We start from the raw sequence: 17,643 nt of genomic DNA on the forward strand, positions 1-17,643 counted from the left end.
ACCAGAGTGAATACAGAGGGTTCACCACAAGATGGAAACCATTGGTGAGCCTCAAAAACAGGAAGGCCAGATTAGAGTTTGCCAAACGACATCTAAAAAAGCCTTCACAGTTCTGGAACAACATCCTATGGACAGATGAGACCAAGATCAACTTGTACCAGAGTGATGGGGAGAGAAGAGTATGGAGAAGGGAAGGAACTGCTCATGATCCTAAGCATACCACCTCATCAGTGAAGCATGGTGGTGGTAGTGTCATGGCGTGGGCATGTATGGCTGCCAATGGAACTGCTTCTCTTGTATTTATTGATGATGTGACTGCTGACAAAAGCAGCAGGATGAATTCTGAAGTGTTTCGGGCAATATTATCTGCTCATATTCAGCCAAATGCTTCAGAACTCATTGGACGGCGCTTCACAGTGCAGATGGACAATGACCCAAAGCATACTGCAAAAGCAACCAAAGAGTTTTTTAAGGGAAAGAAGTGGAATGTTCTGCAATGGCCAAGTCAATCCCCGGACCTGAATCCGATTGAGCATTTCACTTGATGGAGACAAAACTGAAGGGAAAATGCCCCAAGAACAAGCAGGAACTGAAGACAGTTGCAGTAGAGGCCTGGCAGAGCATCACCAGGGATGAGACCAGCGCCTGGTGATGTCTATGCGTTCCAGACTTCAGGCTGTAATTGACTGCAAAGGATTTGCAACCAAGTATTAAAAAGTGAAAGTTTGATTTATGATTATTATATACAAGTGGGAGGCACATATGTAAACTTTTGTAATTCCTGCACCGTTCAAATTACAGCTGACAGTCTGCAGGTAAAGCACATCTTTTTCGTTTCATCTCACATCCATTGTGGTGGTGTATAGAGCCAAAAATGTTACAATTGAGTCCATGTCCCAATATTTATGGACCTGCCTGTATTTTCCAGTGTGAGAACAAAGTGAAGCTGTACAGCCTGTTATGAGGGTAGGACTGATCTACTCTGCCTGGTCGCCCTCACACCCTCTGCCCAGTTGAGCTTCACTATTGGTATTACTTTCAGGTCTCATGAGTCCCAACATATCTGATGCACATTAATAACTGAAGGGAAACATCAAAAAATTCACAAAACTCTGTCCTCTCATTACAGACATCGACTTGTCTCATCAATTCCATCATCTGTCTGTGAGTCACATGGAGGTGATCAGCAATGGAACCCAGAGCCTAAAAAGATGGCAGATGGAGAAGGAAAGGCTGGGGTGGAACATGAAAGACCTTAATACATCACTACTGGAGAGGAAGGAAGCAGCAGAGGAAAGTTTGAAGAAAGCAATGTCTCTGATAGAGAATCTTAATACATCACTACTGGAGAGTCTTCAGAAGGTCAAGAAGTCTACAGATGAGAAGGAAACAGTGGAGGAACATCTGAAGAAGGCAAAGTTTCAGATAGAAGAGCTTAATAAAGGTACAGGAACCAACTTTATATCAGGTCTTTTACTCCAATCCAAACTAGATCTGCAGCCACATTTCTGCTTTTTTCACAGACTGCAATGCATTGTGGGAGTTCAGTTCATAATTAGAAGAATCCCAGCTGCTGCTGGGATTCTTCATGTTGCGTGTGTGGGGTTCGCTCCTTCCCTTGGCAGCGTGTGCAACGAGCGAGTGCCGGGCGGCTTCGTTACTTACAGTTTTTAATTAGAGTCAGAGTGTTTTAAGCATAAGGTTGGTTCCTTTGGAAATCAATACTGGGGATGTCGCTTTGATGGTGACTGGAGTATAAGATATGGGGTTATCTAATACTGACTTAACATGTATTATAAATACTACAAGTACATGAGGGCAATAATGAAGATTTGGGTGGAGACAATAGAGAAACTCCACCCCAGAGGAATCTTCAAACTGGCGGGAGGGGGGTGATAAATTCCTCCTGACTTATATTCAAATCCCCCTGTCACGGGGTTCCGAAGGTGCACTCGGTCCCCCATCGCCCGCAGACCTGTTGCTTAGCTTTGGGAATGAGGATCTGTGTTTGACCTCATTCCCAGGGCGGCTTTGCTGGCTGGGTGGCTCCCTGCTCCTAAGTCTGCCTTGAGCGCCGAGCTGATCACTCGGTGCTCGACTGGTTGGTCTGTCGGTCATGTGACGCTGGCCACGTCACATGACCCTCACTCCCCACTATAAATACAGGCAGCCTGCTGGCTACAGGTTGCCTGTTAATTTCTAGGTTCCTGGCTATTTGTTGGACTGCTGAATACTTACCTGATCCTGTTCCCTGACGATCCTCTGCCTGCTCCTCCTGTACTGCGCATACATCCTGGTATTGTGACCTCGGCTCCCACCTGACTACTCTCTTAGGACTCCTCTTGTACTTCGCTACTCTCCTGGTATTTGACCCCGGCTTCTCCTGACCATTCTTAGCTTAATCCGTTGTACTGCGTAGCTCTCTTGGTTCTGACCCGGTCCGTTTATGTTCCGTATTTTGTCTTGTCTGTCTTCCCTGCACATATCCTAAGTTAGGGACTGCCGTCCAGTTGTCCCCTGTCATCAGGACTCGTGAGGCAAGTAGGCAGGGCCAGGGGTGAGGGTGGAGCGCAGTGGTCACTACCCTTCCCCCTATGTGTGTGTGGACGTGACCGTTACACCCCCATTAACTTCTGTGGAATAAGTAAGTGCCCCCTACATTGATTACCACCTTATAGGGGTTGTCTCATCAAAAGGCCACCTAACTTCTGATCTCACCAGAAGAAGCCGCAGTCAGCCAGGCATTACATGATACAAACTAATATGTAGGAAGCTCACCCGTCACATGCCCTCGTGCATAGCGCTAGTGATGGATGAACATCGCCGGGACGATTCGAGAACACGCGTTCATGATCAAATGTTCGCGAACCGCGCGTTCGTGGCGGGCCCAATTCACTTTAATGGCAGGGGAACCTGAAAAACCTTCAGGTCATATTTGTAGCCAGCAAACACTTACTAGAAGTGCACAAATAGTCCCACAACATGGACAGTGACCAGAGGGGGATCATTGGGAAAAATTCCCACCAAAAATATGTATTTTAATCAGAGGCAATTTTTATGCGTCTTAAAGGGAAACTCTCAAAAATGTGCCCTGTTGGAGCCTAGAAGGATTTTATATTCTCTCTGTTTGATGTATACAAATGTGCAGCCGTTAAAGTACATTTTTTTTCTACTATGGAACAGTACGGTGAACGGACGCCGCTGTACGACATCAGTCTGAGGCATCTGGTAACGCGTACATTTTTGGTATGCATTAGATGGATGCTTCAAATAGGATGTGAACCCAGGCCTAGTGTCAAAATAAGCCCCAGTACGCAGCAGAGTAGCGTGGCGGAGAGAGGAGGCCGCCATGTACTGACAGAGCGCTACCTGGTCCTGGTGGTCGGGGGTGAGGACTGTGTCTCCCAAGGATCATTATCTACTGGGAAATACAGGGCACAGTATAATACACCAGAATCTATATAATATAACGATATTAGCCCTACCCCCGAATAATAATACAATTAGGTGATCATTTATTATATAGAAATATGTCTATGTTAGGCGTATTTCTGACACAGATTGTGGCGCAAAGGTCATTAGCAATGCAATCTGTATATATTTCCCGCTCATGCCAGGTCTAAAAAAGGATGGCGTGGGCAGGAAAGGGTTACAGTTATGGCCATCCAGTCATTGGATACCACCACCATACCGTGACCGGATAACAGCGCCATACCGTGACCGGATAACAGCGCCATACCGTGACCGGATAACAGTGCCATACCGTGACCGGATAAAAGGGTATAAGGGGGCACAGTACGGAGTGGGGGCATAGTCACATGACCCTGTGACATTAGAAGGTCCTTATGGTAAATGCGGTTCATACGCCACCATAATGAGAGGCAGAGGAGTGAGACAGGGGTGTGATTATGTGGCTAGAGATAAAAAAAATTAACTGTCGGCCAGAACAGGCCCAAAAATTAGGCAATAGGCATTCACCTAATAGCAAAGAACTGTGGATTCTGTGGCTGGAGGGACAATAGGCGGTCACAGGATAAATATGTAACTGCCGGCCAGTACAGGCCCCAAAAATTAGGCATTCACCTGACAGAAAAGGCCTTTTATGCCGCTGTTTATACATAAGGCAAGGACCATTCTTTGTTCTGGGTGGTGGCGGATATGTGTGGGCTGTCATGAGGAAATTCAATTACACGTGGTCATCACAGGTGTTGATTTCCTCCGAGATTGTCACGGCCACGGTTTTGGCCGTGACTCCTTGGGGGCCGCATACTGTTGCCCGCGGTTTTGGGTTGTTGTGTCAACCGCAGCTTGAGGCATAATGTAGTTAGCCTCAGGTGCGGTTGCCGCGGACAACAGCTATGTGTGCGGTTCCCTTGGAGTTATGTGCACGTTTGTATGCACTTTCGTATGTCTGTGTGCACTCTGTTTTGTGTGTGGTGTGCACTGACATCTTCCCTTCACTGTGGTTGCCCGTGGCAACGTTTGGTTGTATGTGTACATGTGGTGGCAGTGTCCCGGCCTTCGGGCTGACTCCCAGGACACGCTTGCCACCCATGTCGTTGCCTGCGGCAACAGCCACAGTGTGTTTGTAGTTTTGACACTTCCCCTTTAGTTATGTTTTCCCTTCTGTGGTATTGGAAGGGTTAACTCCCTTTCTGTGTGTCTGAGTCACGGGGTGTGTCTGATTGTTGGGTGTGGCCTCTTGGCCCTATAAAGCCTCAGTTGTAGGCAGTAGCCAGTGAGGGTGTTTCAGCCATGCTGGCTGTAGACATCCTCCTGGTTACTTACCAACTGCCAGTGGGGGCCAACCTTCTGGTCATAAGCTTATATATGTCCTCTGGTGTCTGAAGATGTGTTTGCTTTATGTTGTTTTATTGCACCTGTGGTCCTGGGTTCCCGTGTGTTGTATGTTTGTGTGCTGAGTCCTGCTGTCTGTGGGCAGTACACCCACATGGGTTCCAGGCTTGGTTGTCTGTGGCAGGTCAGTGTGATGTTTGTGGCAAGTACCTGCCACTGCCACAGGTTGCACTTGTTCTCCCTTCCTTGCAGCTTGGCCAGTTAGACTCCTGTTCCTCCGTATCCAGAAGGAACAGGATGTCTTACTCTGACTCCTAGCCTAGGGACCGGCGGAGGGCGAGTAGGGATCCGAGGTTCCTGCGCATGGGTCCTCCTACCTTCAAGGTCGGCCCATGCAGGTAGGAGTTAGGGTCAGGTTAGGGACGCTGTTAGGAGGTGACCTGCTCCCTAATCCTGTTCGTCCTGGTCAAGCAGCGACCATCATCCCCCGGCACACGGCTGAGGGTTTCCCCGATCCTCAGCCGTGACAGAGATCCATGCCTCATTCATTTTTAGAAATGTGAGGTAGTCCACACTGTCGTGAGGCGAGTGCGCTTATTGGTCACAATTCCCCTTGCTGCGCTAAACGTCCTTTCGGACAGGACACTCGAGGAGGGGCAAGCCAAGAGTTCCATGGCAAATTGTGCCAGCTCTGGCCACAGGTCAAGCCTTCCCACCCAGTAGTCCAGGGGTTCCTCGATTCTCAGAGCGTCCACATCGGCCGTTAACCCGATGTAGTCGGACACCTGTCAGTCTTGGTATTCCATGAGGCTGGATCTGGAGAGTGGCTGTTAATGGGTTGGCTGCAAGAATGATCTCCTATCCAAAGTGACCAACACATCTTCAAACCGCTCTATTTTTGCAGGCGCTGTAGGATTGGTACCCGCACCTGTTTCGCTATGGGTGGAAATTCCTCTGCCAGCGCCTGCAACAGCAAAATGCAGCATCTCTCGCAGCAAGGCCTGGAAATGCTGCATTCTGACAGCCCTCTGTGATGCTGGTAACATGTCCGCCATTTTGTTTGTACCGGTGGTGTAAGTACGTTGCCACCCAGTACAGGTCCTTGACCTTTATGCTTTTTATACGGGGGTCCCTCTCCAAACACTGGCGCATGAAGGCCCCCATTTGGACTAAATTGGAAGCGGTGGAGCGCCCTGGCTCCTGCTCATCGCCCAGGATAATGTCGTCCTCGGTCTCCCTCCCCAGCCACGAACAACACCAGGGATCCCCGAAAGGTTTAAAGCCTGCTCTTCTTGCTCCTCCTCCTCCTCCTCCCCACAGGCACCATCCTCCTCTGACTCCTCTTCAGACTCCTGCTGACTTGTTTCAGATGAAGTAGTCCCCCCTGGGAATTCATCCAGCATTGCGACTTCCTTATCTTCCAGCTCCTGCTCCGCGACGGCTTGATCAATGACACGACGCAATGCATGCTCCAGAAAAAAGGCGTAAGGTACAATGTCACTGATGGTGCCCTTGTTGCGACTGACCAGTTTGGTGATCTCATCAAATGGCCGCAGAAGTCTGCATGCATCGCGCAAGAGCAGCCACCGGCGCGGTGAAAAAAAAAAGCTCCCAAGAACCTGTCCTGCCGCAGAGTTCGTACAGGTAGTCGTTAACGGCCTGTTTCTGCTGGAGCAGCCTATCGAGCATATACAAGGTGGAGTTCCAGCGCGTCGTGCTGTCACAAATCAGACGCCTGAAGGGCAGGTAGTGTCGCCGCTGAACATCAGCAAGGCGAGCCATGGCCTTGTAAGATCTTCTAAAATGGCCAGAAATTTTACTGGCCTGCCTCAAGACATCCTGGACCCCGGGGTATTTGGCAACGAATCGCTACGTGACTAAGTTCAGGACGTGTGTCATTTTGCCCTGTTTCAGCGCGCCCAGCAGATTGGCACTGTTGTCGCACACCACTTTACCACCTGTCAAATTGAGCGGGGTTAGCCACTGATCGGCCTGTGACCACAGAGCTGAAAGCAGTGCAGGACCGGTGTGGCTCTTGGCTTCCAGGCACAACAGCCGCAGCACAGCGTGGCAACGTCTCACCTGGCACGTCGAATAGGTTCTGGGGAGCTTGGGGGGCACAGCGGAAGAGGCGGTAGCAGCGGAAAAGGAGGAGTCAGCCAAAGGAGGAGACGGAGGATGGAGTAGGAGGAGGAGAAGAAGAGGCAGGCCTGCATGCAATCCGAGGCTGTAACACCAAATCCACACGGGTGCCACGGGTTACATGCTTGACGGCTGTCAGAAGGTTCACCCAGTGGGCAGTAAAAGTTCTGTACCCTCCCTGCCCGTGTTTGCTAGACCTCGTATCCGTGGTCATATGTATCTTGGCACCGACACTGTTGTGCCAGAGATACATTCACTTGCCGCTGAACATGGCCATATAGCTCTGGGATGCCCTTCTGGGAGAAATATTTCCTTCTGAGGACCTTCCATTGCAGTGTGCCAATGGCCACAAATTTTTTAAACACCCACCAAGTCCACCAGTTTATATGGCAGTAGTTGGCGGGCTAGCAGTTCCGACAAGCCAGCGGTCAGCCGTTGGGCAAGAGGATTATCCGCCGTCATAAACTTTTTACACTCAAACATTTGGGCCTCGGAAGCCTGCCTTGTGCCAGATGAACTTGACGACGGCACGGTGGAAGGTGGAGTGGAGGACAAATGGGAGGAGAGAGGAGAAGGAGAAGAGGCAGGACGTGGAGCGCCAGGAGTGTGGCTTTGTGGGTTCTGACGGTGTTGCTCCCACTGGGTTCGGTGATGGGAGGCCAGGTGCCTTCCTAATGCGGTTGTCCGTAGGTGAGTGTTGGACTTACCGCGACTTATGCGTTGACAGCACAGGCTGCAGATGGCAACACTATTGTCAAAATAACATAACAAAAACAAAGACAGGTGCACTCTGCGGTCTTACTAACCCTCGTACTGGTGTAAAATTGAGAATTAGCCAACATATTCGGCTTGGAGGACAGCACAGGCTGCAGATGGCAACACTATTGTCAGCAGCTGACATGTTAAAAAAAAAGCCCACACTGCGGAGCTAAGTGCCGGCATCCTGGGAGCGGCAGATGTGACCATGCATGGTGGATGGCTCGCTCCAGATACATTTGCAGTCTGCTTTTTGCCTCCTGTGCCTTGCGAGCTCTGCCTGCTTCTCCTCCTTCTCCTCCCTATCTGCTGCTCCGTCTCTCCCTCTGAACTCCCCTCCTCTTCCTCTCTTGTGGGCACCCACGTGACGTCCATCGACACGTCATCATCGTCACCTTCACCACCACTGACATTAGAGATCTCGGAGTAGGCAGCGACAGTGGGGAGCACCCTCCGTGGGCTGATCTGGGTACTGTCTTCAGGCTGCTGGGTGGCGGCCATTGCTACCTCCTCTTCCTCATCCGATGCCAAGAATGGCTGCACATCGGTAAGGTCTGGGAATGGATAGGAAAATAATTCCTCTTACTCGAGTGGAGGGGCTATGGTGGTGGTGGTGTCTTTGGGGGTGTAGACAGCAGAGAGTGAGGAGGGTGCAGATACAGAGGATGAGGAGGGTGCAGAAGCGGAAGGCTGAGTGAGCCACTCAACCAACTGTGGTGCGCCCCCTTGGAAGTTATCGCATGGCCTTCTTCAACTTCCCACTTAGGCTCCGGCCTGGTGCATCTGCCCGACCCCTACCACCCCTGCGGAATGGCCTGTCTCTTCCTCTGCCTGTCATTTTCTAAATGACCCTCCTCCTAAGTCCGTAGAGAAGATCAGTATTTGTGGAATAAGGTATATAGCACCCCTCAATCAGTATTTGGTGGAAACAGGTATATGGCACCCTTCAATCAGGATTTTGTGGAAGAAGGTATATCGCAGCCCTCAAGCTGTTTTTTTGGGGGCATCTGATATATCACACCTGTTGCAATTATTTGTCCCAATAGCGTTTGTCCCTCTGTATACCTGTGGTATCGCAGCAGAACCGCACACAACTGCCGCACAATACAAATGCACTATAATATAATTTCTATGTTATATATATATTATAAGTATATCACACCCCTCTGTGTATCACACCTATCGATAGCACACCTATACCAGTCCTTAAAAGGACTTTTGTGGCCCTATTAGCCAGCGTTTGGTGTCCCTACCAGCCTGTCCCTGCTCCACCCACAACCTCTCCCTACACTGGCAAAAGATTGAATGTAAAATGGCGGCCAGATCGGGTTCTGTTATAGGGTTGGGGGTGTGTCCATGTGCTGAAACGTCTCAATTGGCTGTCCTGTCCCACCTGATGGATGTGTCATGGGTCAAAGTTAGGTGCTGTGCCAAAAAAATATGGCGCGTGTGAATATCGCCGTATGTTCGCATGTTTGGCGAATCGTGAGAGAGCAAAGTTCGCCGCAAAACGACCGCTGGGCGAACCGCAAGGCCATCTCTACATGGTTCCTTGTTCATCTCTTCATATGATGATATTCCAGCTTAAACACTGTGAGACCATGGAGCCATCATACCAATCAGGAAGGAGACACATTCTTTCTCCTAGAGGTGAAGAGACCCTGGTGAGGAAAACACAGATGAATCCAAGAACAACAGCAAACGACCTTGTGAAGATGCTGGAGGAAACCGGTCCAAAAGTGTTTATGTCAAGAGTAAAAATGGAGGAGAATGGGAGTGACAATGGTGCTAGTAGTCCCGATGCCCACGGTGGCTGCGTCCCTCTCCCTCACTCTCAGGGTGGTTACAGTGATGAGGGGGCCAAGGGAGGATAGCTGTAGTTCTTCCCCTGGCCACACACCCAGGTCGTGGTCTCCTGCCCGGTGGAAGGTGGGGTGCCCTCGGTGTCAGTGCAGTTTAAGGACCAGATGAGGATAGTCCTGCAGCTCAACATTTACCAGAAGTCTTTACTGGAGAGTAAGTTCTGACAGTCATCCAGATGAAATGGAGGCACAAATCTTAAAAGGGGTCTCCGGGCTTTTATCCTCAGAATAGGTCAACAGTATCAGCTGTATCATCTGCCGTCCCTCTTCCTGTTCACCGCTGCTGTCGATGGCAAAAACAGCGGACAGGAAGAGAGACGGGAAACAGCACATGCACACTGAGCGCACCATCTCCTCATAATGCTGATAAGAGGGGGTGCGGGTGTCGGACCCCCGCCGATCAATAATAAAAGCCTGGACAAACCCTTAAACAGTTCTGGGCTGTATCAAGGGGGTCACCTCCCGGTGTACTTGCTGACATATCACTTTTCTACATTGCATTCCAGAAAAGGGGTGCAATAGCTCACATAAATATGACTTCAGTTACCACTGGTATGACTGCAAGCTGGTGGCCTTTTTGCTCAGCAAAGGCCATTTGAAGTCCAGAAGCCGTAACCATGCGTTACCGTCACAGATTCTTAGAAAAAAAGTAGACCCTTGCTGCAAAAATCAAAATAGGGAAATGCATTTCTCTTTCCTAAAGTGAGAGAAAATCGCTGTATTACCAGGATGCACCTCACCGCCTCGGCCAACCCTACGGCTATAACAAGTAGCAGAAGCCGCAGCCAATACTGTTTGCTAAACATGATGGAACCGTTTTTCCTCTGCTGCTCCAACCTGGTCTGTGCACTTTCTTCTGCAAATACCCTGTTCTTTGACCCCATGGACGTCTGGGTCAGCAGATTGGACCAGTGGCCAGAACTGTGTCAGTTTGCTTTTAGTGTACTGTCTTGTCCAGCCTCTACTGTCAGAGACATCATACAGTGTGGCAGGTGGCGTTGTCACACAGAAGCTGACAAAATTGTTCTCCATAAATGTGCAAAACATCACATTTATTAAAATGAATGAGACATGGATCCATGAGGATTTTCTCACACCTTCACCTGATGACCATTAGAGCTCCACTGCTGAGGATGGCACTCTGGCTGTCTGCCGGCCATCATGATCTATATTGTACTGCCACTACTACTACCCCTACATCTCTTGACTTGTCAGTAAGTTTCCATACCGCACTGCTTCTGCTCTATTTTTATGGCTTTTGTAAAAAAAAAATATATATTGTTTTTTTGCTTTCCTGGGAACTCAGGCATAGTGTCACTGAGGGTGGAGATTAGGCTTGAGCGAATCAACCTTCGGATCATAGTTTTGAAGTCGATTAGTTCAAACACGTTTTAATACGGTACGGAGTCCGTTCTCCATATGGTATGAAAATGTATTGCATCCCTTGAGGCAAAATTTGTTTCACCAAAGTCGTGTCAGGCTTCAGTGATTCACTATTCATTTCTACATCTTCAAAAACATTTCAAATTAGGAATCCGAAATTGGGTTTGGTACCGGCTGGTAACTCAGTACTAAACCTGACTCCGGATTCCTAATTTAAAATGTTTACCGAATTCATTCACTGAAGTCTTGCGAGACTTCAGTAATACTAATTTTGCCTCGACTGAGGCAATACATTTTAATACTGTACGAGAAAGGTTTTCTTACCGTATTAAAACGAAGTGTTTGAACGAATCGACTTTGAATCTAGGAACCGAAGGTCGATTTGCTCAAGCCCAGTGAAGATATATGTACTTTAAAATAACACCAAACTAGAGATGAGAGAATTTCCTAAAATTTGTTTTGTGTCCAATTCATCAAATAAAAAAATAAAAAGACAATTTATGTCCAAGTTGATTCTACATGAATCAAAGTTGCTCCAATTGCACTAAAAATTGTATATAAGACCTTCGAGTCATTTTCTTAACTTGTCATACATTTTTCTTCCCTCCCCGAGCTCTGGAACGCAATCCCAGCAGTAGTAAATGATGTCTGAGTGATACTGACATACATCGCTGTGGGGAAACGCACGTATGACAGCGGTAACGTACAGCATGTTTAATATCACACCGGCTGGCACATGTCTTCTGCTTCCTCATATTCCAAAGATTCCAAAAATAGGGGGTAGATGATGATTAACAACACACAGTGTTATGGGGAAAAAGTGGCTTGGGGGACTAAACGTCCAAAAATGATGCACTGGCAGAGTCAGAACCCTGCCCGTACGACACGCAGAGGGTTACTTGTCGGAAGAAAAAGTGGCAGGTTATGAATATGCCTAAATTATTCTCCCTTCAATTGGGAGAAGCAGCAGCCGTGCAGTGTGGATGTGGAAAGGGCAGGTAAGATTAGTAGTGGTGGTAGTTGTAGCAGTAATAGTAACAGCGGTAATGTGGATGCGGTAGTAGTAGTAGTAGTAGTAATAGTCGTGGCAGTAGTTGTAGCAGCAGCAGTGCAGTGTGGATGTGGAAAGGGCAGGTGGGATTAGTAGTGGTGGTAGTTGTAGCAGTAATAGTAACAGCGGTAATGTGGATGCGGTAGTAGTAGTAGTAGTAGTAGTAATAGTAGTAATAGTCGTGGCAGTAGTTGTAGCAGCAGCTGTGCAGTGTGGATGTGGAAAGGGCAGGTGGGATTAGTAGTGGTGGTAGTTGTAGCAGTAATAGTAACAGCGGTAATGTGGATGCGGTAGTAGTAGTAGTAGTAGTAATAGTCGTGGCAGTAGTTGTAGCAGCAGCAGTGCAGTGTGGATGTGGAAAGGGCAGGTGGGATTAGTAGTGGTGGTAGTTGTAGCAGTAATAGTAACAGCGGTAATGTGGATGCGGTAGTAGTAGTAGTAGTAGTAGTAATAGTAGTAATAGTCGTGGCAGTAGTTGTAGCAGCAGCTGTGCAGTGTGGATGTGGAAAGGGCAGGTGGGATTAGTAGTGGTGGTAGTTGTAGCAGTAATAGTAACAGCGGTAATGTGGATGCGGTAGTAGTAGTAGTAGTAGTAATAGTCGTGGCAGTAGTTGTAGCAGCAGCTGTGCAGTGTGGATGTGGAAAAGGCAGGTGGGATTAGTAGTGGTGGTAGTTGTAGCAGTAATAGTAACAGCGGTAATGTGGATGCGGTAGTAGTAGTAGTAGTAGTAATAGTTGTGTCAGTAGTTGTAGCAGCAGCCGTGCAGTGTGGATGTGGAAAGGGCAGGTGGGATTAGTAGTGGTGGTAGTTGTAGCAGTAATAGTAACAGCGGTAATGTGGATGCGGTAGTAGTAGTAGTAGTAGTAATAGTAGTAATAGTCGTGGCAGTAGTTGTAGCAGCAGCTGTGCAGTGTGGATGTGGAAAGGGCAGGTGGGATTAGTAGTGGTGGTAGTTGTAGCAGTAATAGTAGCAGTGGCAATGTGGATGCGGTAGTAGTAGTAGTGGTAGTAATAGTCATGGCAGTAGTTGTGGCAGCAGCAGTGCAGTGTGGATGTGGAAAGGGTAGGGTATTAGAGGCATGTTGGGGCAATAGTAGCAGCAGCAGAAGCAGCATAGCATGGAGTATACAAGGCACTGGCAGTAGGTTGGCTGTAGTAGTAGTAGTGGCTTTATAATGGTAATGATAGAGCCAGTAGAGGATTAGCAGCATGGAATAGCAGCCGTTGCAGTGGCTGCCAAAAAAAGGACCAGGTGAAGGAGGACAGACTTGTTCTGACTGGAAATTCTGGCCAGTTCTATTTTCCCACAGGATCCGGTAGTGCCACCTCCTGTGCTGCAATGGACCTCTGGTACCTATGATTGTGTTTGAACAGCCACTGCTTTCATTTTAATCCTGCAGATCTTGCACATGGCTGTGGTCTTGCATGTCGGCCTTATGGAGAAAAAAACACAATGTGGGAGTTGCTTGCACAGAGCTACAGGCAGCCGAGCTGGTCTTTGGTCTGGCATGTTTTGAGCCTACACCCACAGTATCGGCGGTATCACCACTTTCCAGGTTGACCACAATAGAAGGTGATCTGGCCCTGACAGTTTTTTCGGAGGCTTTGGCCCTACGTTGCCTCTGGCGTTTATTGCCATTGCAGCACCCCAGTTCAGCTCCTCAGCCCTGTCCAACAAGCAATCATCATCATAGTCCTCAGCACCCTTGGTCATCCTCCCAATTCCCTGCTCAGTATTTGTCCCAAGTGCCTATGTTACTACTTCATCCCCATCCACCATCATGGATGCAAGTGCCACCACTACTATTACTGTCTATTACATGGAACAAGCAAAAATGCAAGTGTGCTTTCTGTAATTTAAAAACAGAGGTGCAATTAATTGTCCTGAATCCCTCACTTTCCACAAACACACTGCGCACTGGTATTAACAATTTACTTTGGGAATAGGCATTTTTTGCGGTGAAATGTCTATCAACTATTAATTTAGTATCACTGGGTCATTAATTAAATTTTTCTAGCAAAATACACAGTCTGATCTGTTATGCATCGATTAACACTCGAGTTGAGCGGACACCTGGATGTTCGGGTTTGACGGTTTGGCTGAACTTCTCAAAAAAGTTCGAATTCGAGACCCGAACTTGACCCCGAACCCGAACCCCCTTGAAGTCAATGGGGACCCGAACTTTTGAGCACTAAAATGGCTGTAAAAATGTCATGGAGTCAAAATGTGGTTAAGAGCATGGCAAGTGCTCTGCAAACAAATGTGGATAGGGACATGACTTCAAATAACATAAAATACATAAAAATAAAAAATAATAATCTTGATCTAGGAGGACGAGGTCCATATGGAGTAGGAGGTTGAGGGGGCGGTGGATGTGGCGGTGTAGGTGGAAGCGGCGGTGGAGGAAGAGGAGGTAGCCTACACTGCTTTTTGGTTTTACATTTTTTTTTTTTTTAATTAGGGTACACCCCAAAACATTGGGAAATATAACCTGAGATAACCCCCTCCAGTCGTGCTAAACACACGTTCAGACAATACACTGGCTGCAGGGAAGACCAGCACCTCCAAGGGGTAAAGGGCAAGCTCAGGCCATGTGCCCAATTTGGAGACCCAGAAGTTGAAGGGGGCAGAACCATCAGTCAGTACGTGTAGGCGTGTGCACACTTACTGCCCCACCATGTTGCGCGTCCCCGTGATGTTCACAATCCAATTGGATATCTTCTCTATTCCTCTGTTTGTGGGGTAGCAGGTGACACTCATGCCAGAGGTGGATGTAGAGGCCGAGACTGCAGCAGAAGAGGAAGCAGGAGGAGACAGAGACCTTTCTTGGTTTTTGAGGTGTCTACTCCACTGCAGCTCGTGCTTTGCACTTAAATGCCTGGTCATGCAGGTTGTGCTCAGGTTGAGAACGTTTATGCCTCGCTTCAGGCTCTGACTGCACAGCGTGCAAACCACTCGTGTCTTGTTGTCAGCACATTGTCTGAAGAACTGCCACGCCAGGGAACTCCTTGGAGCTGGCTTTGGTGTGCTCGGTCCCTTGCTGCGGTGGGCAGTAGGAGGAGTACTGTCTAGGGGACGGCCGCTCCGCTTTTGCACCCTGCTCCCTCTTCTGCTGTGCTGGTGGCTCTGTGCGACCACCGCCTTTTCCTCCGAACTACATAGGTCACTCGCATGACCTTGATTCCATGTGGGGTCGAGGACCTCATCGTCCTCCACATCATCTTTCTCCCAGTCTTCACCCCTGCCTTCCTTGTCGGTCTGCACACTTTCGAAAGCCCCAGCAGTTGGCACCTGTGTTTCGTCATCATCCGAGACGTGCTGCGATGGTCCTCCCATGTACTCATCTTGAAACATAAGTGGTTGGGCATCGGTGCACTCAATCTCTTCCACTTCTGAGGCAGGGCTAGGTGGATGGCCCTGGGAAACCCTGCTAACAGAGTCATCAAAAAGCAGAAGAGACTGCTGCATGACTTGGGGCTCAGACTGCTTGGCTGATTTGCAAGGGGGTGAGGTGAAAGACTGATGGACATAGGCTGCAGGTGCCAACTGTGGTCTTTCAGCAGGAGACTGGGTGGGAGACAATGTGACCAAATCTACTATCGCCTGTACTTGTTCAGGCCTCACCATTCGTAGAGCCGCATTAGGCCCGACCAAATACCGCTGCAGGTTCTGTCGCCTACTCGCACCTGAGGAAGGGGTTTCACTTGTGCGTGTAGCTGGCACAGATCGACCACGTCCTCTCCCTGCAACAGGAGCTCCACCAGCAGCACCACGACCTGGGCCACGTCCCTTATTTGACGCTCTCCTCATATTTCTCAAATTAAGGATCTTGCCCTAAATTGGTGTTTTATTAATAGCAGAATAGAACCACAGTATCTAAATGGTGTATCTCACAATGACATATGCAGCAAAGGCTGCAAAATTAAGTTGTTTGCCCAAAATGGGTGTTTTTCTAATAGCAGAATAGAACCACAGTATGTAAAGGGTGTATCTCACACGTACAGATGCAGACAAGGCCGCAATTAAAGATTTTTGCCCAAAAGGGGTGTTTTATTAATAGCAGAATAGAACCACAGTATCTAAAGGGTGTATCTCACAAAGACATATGCAGCAAAGGCTGCAAAATATTTTTTTTGCCCAAAATGGGTGTTTTTTTTACTAACAGAATATGACAGCAGTATATAACCCTTGAATTTCACACGTGCAGATGCAGCAAGGGCTGTAAAATTGTGTATTTTGCCCCAAAAGGGTGTTTTTTAAAACCCAGAAAATGATGGCTGTATTTCTAGCTTAAATTGCAAACTGACTAATGCTGCAAAGGCACCAGATGTTGGATATTGCCAAAAAAGGGTGTGTTTTTTTTAACCCAGATTATTAGTGCAGTATTTCAAGCTTGGATTTGAATGTCACAAAAGCTCAGATGAAGTGCCGGTGCACTGAGCTTGCATAAAATTGCTGCCGCTGCCGCCCGCCTAACTAACAGACGGATACAAGTTTATTTTTTTTTGTCTCTGGGCTCAGGGCAGGGAAAAAAGATTGCGCCCTGCACCCACATAACTAAATGTATGTAGATCGCTGAGTTCTGATCACAGATTCTCTCCTATTCTCTCCCTGAAATCACCAGCAGCCTCTCCCTACACTTGTAACAGCAGAGTGACGGGCAGCGCTACGTGACTCCAGCTTATATAGAGGCTGGGTCACATGCTGCTCTGGCCAATCACAGCCCTGCCATTAGTAGGCATGACTGTGATGGCGTCTAAGGGCACAAGATTAAACGCTTGTTGATTGGCTGCTCTGCAGCCTTTCAAAAAGCACCAAGAAATCGCCGAACACCGAACCCCAACCCGAACTTTTACTGAAATGTTCGGGTTCGGGTCCAGGATCCAAAAAATCCTAATGTTCGGTACGAACCAGAACTTTACAGTTCGGGTTCACTCAACCCTAATTGACACGGATAAACAATACAGTTTTTTCCATTAGGTGTGAAATAACACTTGTTCAACTATGAAATTATTGGCTTGATGCAGTAATATGTCCGATAACTGGTATAGAAAACTGATGTTTACAGTGGAATTAGTCTTACAATAGCACTGATATAAAAATGCTGTTATTGCCGTAAAATGCTTTTGCTATAGTGCAATGTTTTTAATAACACAGATGGCTATTATGCACTGGAAAAAAATGTGCAATTGCTCAGCAGCAGAATGGTATTGGGGTGCTGTGCTGCCTGTTTTTTTCTTGTAGTTGGCTGGTTTTGTAAAGCAGAACTGCTATAATGAAGTTCTGCAGCAGCTGTGTTGTTAACCACTGTGCCCCAGCCCCTCACTCCTTCAAAGCTTTCCCTGCTCAAAGTCCCTAGTATTCTACACAATTATTTCTATCTATTCTTTCCCTCCATTGTCCCTGTTACACTAGAAAAGATGCTTGTGTCTTTTCTGTCAGACAAGGCATAGACCCAACCACCCTCACCAACAGCTCAACACAAATGATGTGCCTCCTGCCACACTGATTGGCTCATCCAGGCTGTCTGTCAGGATATGAGCCAATCAGGGGCGGGCATACACTCCCCACCACTTCCTCCCAAGGTCATGAGCGCATCCTTCTTCCTCCCTCAGGGATTTCCCCTGCAGATTCTCACAGTAAACGGCAC

At 48.1% G+C, this 17,643-nt stretch overlaps 1 protein-coding gene across 4 annotated transcripts in view; it reads left to right on the forward strand.

The window, feature by feature from the left end:
- Nucleotides 1-17,643, forward strand: part of LOC120991960 (B-cell differentiation antigen CD72-like) — a 96,116-nt gene that overhangs the window by 59,432 nt on the left and 19,041 nt on the right. For all 4 annotated transcript variants that reach the window (XM_040420712.1, XM_040420711.1, XM_040420714.1 and 1 more), the window contains one exon: nucleotides 1,130-1,444. In XM_040420712.1, the coding sequence (XP_040276646.1) occupies nucleotides 1,130-1,444 (315 nt within the window). The remainder of the gene's footprint in view (nucleotides 1-1,129; nucleotides 1,445-17,643) is intronic.

This window comes from Bufo bufo, chromosome 2 (genome assembly GCF_905171765.1).
Source record: "Bufo bufo chromosome 2, aBufBuf1.1, whole genome shotgun sequence".
Taxonomy (NCBI): Eukaryota; Metazoa; Chordata; class Amphibia; order Anura; family Bufonidae; genus Bufo; species Bufo bufo.